This window comes from Borostomias antarcticus (assembly GCF_949987555.1).
Source record: "Borostomias antarcticus genome assembly, chromosome: 20".
Lineage (NCBI taxonomy): Eukaryota > Metazoa > Chordata > Actinopteri > Stomiiformes > Stomiidae > Borostomias > Borostomias antarcticus.
Genome location: NC_140253.1, coordinates 16,710,623 through 16,718,945, shown reverse-complemented (window position 1 = coordinate 16,718,945; position 8,323 = coordinate 16,710,623). Strand labels below are relative to the sequence as shown.

Genomic DNA, 8,323 nt, shown 5'->3' with positions numbered 1-8,323 from the left:
CTGCTACTGCCTGAACCTTCCCTGGAGAACCACGTTCCTGCCTGAACCTTGCCTGGAGAACCACGTTCCTGCCTGAACCTTGCCTGGAGAACCACGTTTCTGCCTGAACCTTGCCTGGAGAACCACGTTCCTGCCTGAACCTTGCCTGGAGAACCACGTTCCTGCCTGAACCTTGCCTGGAGAACCACGTTCCTCCCTGAACCCCACGCCTGTCTGACTACCACGTTTCTGCCTGACCAATAAACGTGCCCCAATGTGGGCTTGTCCCTTGTCCCCCTACGCCTATCATGTCTGCTCTTGGGTCCTCCTCCACCAGCCCAACACCTGTTATGACTCCAGCCTCTCCACCTCCACCTCCCCAGAGTCCCCCTGTTCACCGTGCGCTCAGCTCCCTCTCCTGCAGACGGACCCTGACGGCCCCGCCAGCACAGTCTCTCTGCACACTCATATTACAGGACCAGCACTATATTATACATCCTCTATCCCTTTAGGACTCATGTTACAGGACCAGCACTATATTATACATCCTCTATCCCTTTAGGACTCATATTACAGGACCAGCACTATATTATACATCCTCTATCCCTTTAGGACTCATATTACAGGACCAGCACTATATTATACATCCTCTATCCCTTTAGGACTCATATTACGGGACCAGCACTATATTATACATCCTCTATCCCTTTAGGACTCATATTACAGGACCAGCACTATATTATACATCCTCTATCCCTTTAGGACTCATATTACAGGACCAGCACTATATTATACATCCTCTATCTCTTTAGGACTCATATTACAGGACCAGCACTATATTATACATCCTCTATCCCTTTAGGACTCATATTACAGGACCAGCACTATATTATACATCCTCTATCCCTTTAGGACTCATATTACGGGACCAGCACTATATTATACATCCTCTATCCCTTTAGGACTCATATTACAGGACCAGCACTATATTATACATCCTCTATCCCTTTAGGACTCATATTACAGGACCAGCACTATATTATACATCCTCTATCCCTTTAGGACTCATATTACAGGATCAGTAGAATATTGTGTACATGGTAAATGGTAAATGGACTGCACTTATATAACGCTTTTATCCAAAGTGTTATACAATGGCCTCTCATTCACACACCAATGGTGGTATCTGCCATGCAAGGCGCTAGCCTGCTCACTGGGAGCAGTTTGGGGTTCAGTGGTAAGTAGTAACGTATGGCCAGCCGGTCATTATGTTAAAACAAGAGCCCTTCAGTGTGTTAGAAAACCCCTCAGCTTCACCTGGGGATTCTGAACACACTGTCAGACTCTTCTTTTCCAGACGTCATCTCTTACTTATTTGATAAACTCCTTCTCTGAAAAGGATGGCTCTACAGATCTGTCATACTTGATTTTTATGATAAACATGATATGATGCAAATCTTAATGTTTGAATCCTTTTATAGAATAACATGTCACCTTTGTTAAATAACATCAGTGGTTCATATTCACCTTTTCTCATCGAGGGTCTTTCCATCACTGAAGTTGATAGAACGATCCATAGACCCGTCACTCTTCATGGACACACAGCTGGGTCCAGGTGAGGATGGTCTCTGCTGTTTGATCCTGTCAAAGACACAGAGACATCACCAGAGTATTATCAGCTGGAACTGCTGTGTTTGTTGGAGTGGAAATGTAAATCAATATGAACCATGAAAAAGACGCCCATATGAAAGTAACTTCACCCCATACAAGCCTACACATGATGACATCAGCCCACACATGATTAAAGGAGTAGTAAAGGGAAAATGCATGTTTAGCCCTGTTTTAAGGTTACTTATGATCATATACAATGGTTCAGATCAAAACGTTGACAAAACTAGCACTTTTGAGAAAGTCTGATAATTGCTCTACCACCGTTTAGGTCATACAATGGATGTGGGTGGGCACCTTGAAAAATCTTTCAAAAACATGTTAAACCCTCGATTTCAAAGACAAGAAGCTCACCGAGGGGGTAATTGGTGTCCGTTGGTGTTCTGACATCAAATTTGCCGCAAAGTATGAATCCTGTAGGGTTTTATTGATCATTTCATGAAATCCATTGACTTGTATTGAAGCAACCGTTGTAGATGTGTAGATCAATCCGCAGAGGGGATTCAGGAAGCGGAACTACTTACGGTAGCTATTGTTATTGTTTATGTTGCTAGGCTACCCAGTTTGCGGAAGTTTACACACGTATGTGCTGCGACTAAATAGTTCTATGCTAGATATTTAAAAAAGCCTTTCCAGATGAACTAGAATCTTACTTTATGGTGAATTATATGTCAGAACGCCAACTAACACCTCGGTGAGTTTCTTGTCTTTGAAATTGAGAGTTTAACATGTTTTTTGATTGATTTTTCACGGTGCCCACCCACATCCATTGTATGACCAAAACGGTGGTATAGCAATTATCAGACTTTCTCAAAAGTGCTAGTTTTGTCAACGTTTTAATCTGAACCATTGTATATGATCATAAGTAACCTTAAAACAGGGCTAAATATGCCTTTTCCCTTTACTACTCCTTTAAATGAACAAAATGTTCACTTGCAATCTAAAAGTAGCAGGAGGCAAAAGCTGCTCATCTGGACAAGGACACATGCAACAACAACGCAGGTCATCACCGCTCAGGACAAGGGGTGTAAATCAGCGTGTCTACCCGGGGTTGGTGTTTACATCACTGCTGATCAGAGCTGGAGCTGAGAAATACCCGTGTCTACTGCAGAGTCAGCAGACATGAGACTGAATGATGAGTGTTCCCTTTACCACTGAAGACTAAACACACGTTAGTGGGTGTTGGTGGGGGTTTGGACTCATGTGAAAATGGTTTATGACTATCTCTATCAAGGGCCATCTAGTGGTGTGTGTGTGTGTGTGTACGTGTGTGTGTGTGTGTGTGTGTGTGTGTGTGTGTGTGTGTGTGTGTGTGTGTGTGTGTGTGTGTGTGTGTGTGCACGCGCTGCTAGAGTTGGGGCTAGGATTCAGAAGTCAGGTTTGGTGTATAGTCAGCTGAACAGCTCTGAGAGAGAGAGACACAAGGAGTCACACAGAAACAGATTTAGAGACATACAGAGAGAGAGAGAGAGAGAGAGAGAGAGAGAGATGGGTAGATAGATAGATAGATAGATAGATAGATAGATAGATAGATAGATAGATAGATAGATAGATAGATAGATAGATAGATAGATAGATAGATAGATAGATAGATAGATGGATAGATAGATAGTTACAGTCTCCTACTCTGAAAAGGATTGGTTGCTCCATAGATCTGTCACACTTCATTTTTATGATGAACATGTTATGATTTACATCTTAATGCTTAATTCCTTTTAAAGAATAACTCTAATATGTCACCTTTATTAAATAACATCAGTGGTTCAATATGAACCATGAAAAAGATTGGAGGAATGTCTGAGTGGGAAAGGATGGCTATCAAGGTGGGTGTCGGTAAGAACACATAGGAGATGCTGGGTAACCTTTGACCTCTTTACAGGTAAAGCTCCGCCCTCTACACCTGGGTGGGTGGGACAGTGGCTGGGCAGCCAGGAGGGACAGAGAGTTGGTCGGCTCTTTTAGGATTTTTAACACCCCACGGTCTCAGAAGCACATTTCCCCTCCTGGTAGGGTGGGTTTGATCTCGCTACAGCCTTCTCCCCTGTGTCTCCCCTTCTCCTCACCCCTCTCACCCCTACTGTCTCAATAAAGAGGAAACTAGCATCTCACCTTCATTACAGGATATGCAATAACAGCACTGGTCATTATTACATACCTTTTCCCATCAATGAAAAGAATAGTACATCATTTAATGGACAATTAATTAGCATCTGCATTAATCAGTTGGTGAGAACTATATCTATTAATAATTAGCTCTGCAGGATCTGGGTTGAGATCTACATTATGCAGATGCCACTGGTATTGTCCTACGGTTGTCAAAGCTAACTAACAAGTTTGTGTGAGTGTCATCCACAGTACTCCACCCTGGTGGCAGTTGATGCTTTTAAATCCATACCCGTTTTCTAACTTGTCACTACAGTTTCTCCTACGGTTCCCAGGATTCCTACAGTGTAAATATCTAAGCTGTGACATTTATTCTTCTTGAGATAGAGCTGTCTGAAGCAGGACATGTTTTCCTCATGCCTGCCCTCTAGTGCTGGTGTGCAAGGGTATTGCTTTTAATAAGTTAGAGTGGTGAGCAAGTCATGAGATTAGACACCAAACCCCACATACCAACATCTCACTCACTGAGGTAATTTGAGAGGGTGACTATTAATTGATGACTACTTTGACAAGGTTGATACGAATCTGGTCAATATGAGGCAGGAAACGCACAGTAGGGTCTATAAGTTGAGCTGAAGGTAGAGGTTAATAATGAATGACTACAGAGGTAATCATAGATGTTGGTGCAGTTTATGTTTTAGTATAAAACAGTTTAATAACAACAATCTGAAGTTCCTACTGTGACTCAGTGGTAAGATCTCCTTCTCTGAAGCCGATTGGTTGTTCCATAGACCAGTCACTCTTCATGGAGATACAGCTGGGTACAGGTGAGGGTGGTCTCTCCTGCTGGATTGAGCTTCAACACAACAGAGAGAGACCTTCAGTCTCTCATGTATTCTGACTAAAGATGATGTCATCATATCACTGCTGAGCTCTGAGGTGGAGACCAGTCATGAACAGTTCTGGATTCTCATCTTACCTCTTAGCTTTGGTGTCCGTGTGATGTTCCCCAGAGAGACTCATTTTAGAGGCAGTGTTCTCCTCCTCTCTCTCTCCAGAGAGACTCATTTTAGAGGCAGTGTTCTCCTCCTCTCTCCACAGAGAGACTCATTTTAGAGGCGGTGCCCCTGAAAAGCAGTCAAATTATTAATAGATCCATTGGTAGGTTGATGGTTTATAAAGCAGAGATGAATGTGCATCTTTTTCACATACAGCATGATGCTCTTATGGCACAACAGTCCCAGAACAGATCAGTGACAACATGATGTCAACAACAAAAAACAAACATCTTTATTTGTCATGCGGTGAGACACACACACATCACACGATGTAGGCGGCGAAACACACAACAAACACACAACACACACACACACACACACAATGGCTGGAGCATCTCCACTGTCATGAGAGAAGCTGCCTCCCTCAGAAACCTGTCCAGCTCCTCCCAGAGAGACTGGGCAGCTCAGTGAGTAGAAGGAGCAGGAACGTGGTCCTGGTTGTCAGAGAGACTGGGCAGCTCAGTGAGTAGAAGGAGCAGGAACGTGGTCCTGGTTGTCAGAGAGACTGGGCAGCTCAGTGAGTAGAAGGAGCAGGAACGTGGTCCTGGTTGTCAGAGAGACTGGGCAGCTCAGTGAGTAGAAGGAGCAGGAACGTGGTCCTGGTTGTCAGAGAGACTGGGCAGCTCAGTGAGTAGAAGGAGCAGGAACGTGGTCCTGGTTGTCAGAGAGACTGGGCAGCTCAGTGAGTAGAAGGAGCAGGAACGTGGTCCTGGTTGTCAGAGAGACTGGGCAGCTCAGTGAGTAGAAGGAGCAGGAACGTGGTCCTGGTTGTCAGAGAGACTGGGCAGCTCAGTGAGTAGAAGGAGCAGGAACGTGGTCCTGGTTGTCAGAGAGACTGGGCAGCTCAGTGAGTAGAAGGAGCAGGAACGTGGTCCTGGTTGTCAGAGAGACTGGGCAGCTCAGTGAGTAGAAGGAGCAGGAACGTGGTCCTGGTTGTCAGAGTGCACCAGAGCTCACTGGGAACAACACTATATTCCACTACTATGCATATTCTGGCTCTGCATTTACAACGTTGCTCTAACATTTTTCCACTGCTGAATCACCACATTTCCCCCTAGAGGGATCATTAAAGTCATCCATCCATCCATCTCTAATCTGTCCTCAGTGTTTAGTGCGGGCTACTGGCTGGCTATTCCTTTGCTCAATTATAGCCACTGCCCCAGCAATAGAAGAGTTGTTTTAACACATCTTCGTCGTGGGTCCAGGCAGATGAAGATGAGTCAGTTTGTTCAACTATCCTACAGCTAGGACTCTATTGCTCCTCAGTTCAACTCAACTGTATTGCAGAGTCAGGGTGATAAATCAAGACACATCAGACAATACCTTCTTCACTTCCCTTGGTTTACATGCAGCACAGATCAATTACTACAGGTGTGGCCAGATTGACAATCAGTGGTCATGTTGTCAATCAAAATCAGTTCAATCAGTTCATTCAGTAATGTTACAGGGCTCAGTTTCCATGTAATCCATAATGGGTGCTCTAAATTATCTTCGCCAGCAGGTGTCAGTAGTGTATAAAGCATTAATGGGGCCTGAATAGACCTAATGAATCTATTATGCAATGTGCCTCGAAGCCTCGGTGCTTCAGAAAGCCTCATTTCTCCAGTCGCCATCACTACCTACTTCCTCGCAAATCCGCCTTTTAGTGCTGCTGGTGACCTCAACGCCAGAGGGAAATTAGCCTACAATCAGGACATTTACCATTTTACAAGTGTCTGTTCTGCTTAAATTTGAACGGCTTTTGAAGAACATTTAAAATTGTTTTCATTAAACATAAACAGACATGATGACAACGAGCGTTTCTAACTTACAGCCGCTTCTAAGTTTAAAATAGTTTGCAAACATTCGCGTAGGAAGACGAAAGTGAGACTGAGAGCCAAAGGCAAAAGCACTTGGCAATATTTCAGATGTAAACCCAAAGCTAATAGGGAGCTTGATAACAGGACATGTGTAAACTCTTCCAGCCTGGTTCTCTGCCTGCACACGGAGGGGTCGGTCTACTGATCAACTCTCCTCCCTACTTTTATTACAACTCCCCGGACACGATTCACATGAACGACCTGCTTCACACTCAAATCGGTGATTGAGGCCGAAAGGGACGAGTTTGCAGGTTTGATTCTCATCTCCACGTTGAGAAGTTAATATTCTGTTGTCTCAAAGTGGAGGCTGTGTGGAAACGTTTGACTTATTCTCAGCTGCGTCACACCTCTCCGCCCTAAGAACACAATGCTGATTCTCTCCCTCTTTGAAAACTCTGCTTAAACGGGAACTGGATTAAACAGCAACTCATCTCTCTCACTGTTTAATCGACTGTGATATTTTGAAAGGTTATTCTGAATTATAGTAGCCTACTTACTCTGTAATCCCCTCTCCACTTTGAGATTGTATTATTTTCTGTCGAAGCGAAATGGATTCTTCTTCTTCTTATTCTCCTCTGAGTTTCATGGCGCAAAATGGAGCTGCGGAAACTTTTTACTTTCGTTTTCAGCTGTAACAGTTGCGCCTAAAGTTCACTCCCCTTCGCGTGAACGCGCGCTGCCTCTTCTTTAGTTGTCAGTGCAGCTTGTCATTGTTTGATCTGCGCTCTTCTTCCAACAGGACAAGTGTTTCTACCACTCAAAGACCAGAACATCACAAGAGGTGCAATTATCACAAAAAGCGATCTAGCCTATATTTGAGGTGTGAAGAGGGCAATGCGAAGCTCACCGTACGACCCGTAGCCTCTGTAACATTCACAACACATAATAGTTTTAACGATGCAGATCAGTTGAGGTAGGCTAGACTGGTTTGGCCGGTGAAAAAGACCCAACGACAGGTCTGCGTTCTAGATGTCGAAAATCAAGTTCACTTCATGCTGTAGCCTATAAGCCATGTTTGGTTACTTGACGATTTGACCATTCTGTTGTTTGATGACTCGTAATAGCCTATAATTATAGGCTTAATAACTTAACCAAGCTATTATGGGCAGATATAACATTGCCTGAGCGTTCCTGTGTGTTGGGAGGGGTGTGTGTGTGTGTGGGCGTGTGTGAGTAGCCTACTATTTTAAGATGTATGTATGTTTATTTGTGTATTTTTGTATCATGTTTCTTACTTATTTACGATTTAATTCAATTGCTTGTTTATTGTAATTGTTGCCAAAATCGGAGTGCCCCTGTCAAAATGCTCCCCGTTCAAACTAAGAGCTTGTGCTTTCTAGGGTAGCATCCAGGCACCTGCTGGGCATGTAAAGATGTCCCCACAACACGTGTGAAGTATGTCGGGCTTTGCTAACAATAAAAAGGGAGTGGTCAGATTTTCAATTTAATTCAAACCTTTATTATTAACTCTATAGAGTAATAAGGTATTTCAGTAGGCCTATGTTATTTTATTGCCAGGCGGGTGCTATAACAATTCACCTTAATGTAGGCTAGGCTACTTTGTTCCTATAGGAACAGGATACTCAAATACATGAACAATACTTGTAAATTGAATAAGATGTACTTGTTTAAATTAATTCCAATATACCTGAGTTC

General features: G+C 43.6%; 1 protein-coding gene across 1 annotated transcript in view; it reads right to left on the bottom strand.

The window, feature by feature from the left end:
- The window catches only part of LOC311322614 (uncharacterized protein), a 93,109-nt gene extending 85,873 nt beyond the window's left edge, over positions 1–7,236 (bottom strand). Inside the window, 4 exon segments of the mRNA XM_084454698.1 lie at positions 1,507–1,620; positions 4,490–4,606; positions 4,730–4,877; positions 7,165–7,236. Coding sequence (XP_084310824.1) covers positions 1,507–1,620; positions 4,490–4,606; positions 4,730–4,818 — 320 coding nt within the window. The 5' untranslated portion in view covers positions 4,819–4,877; positions 7,165–7,236.
- Between the last annotated feature and the right edge of the window lie 1,087 nt (positions 7,237–8,323).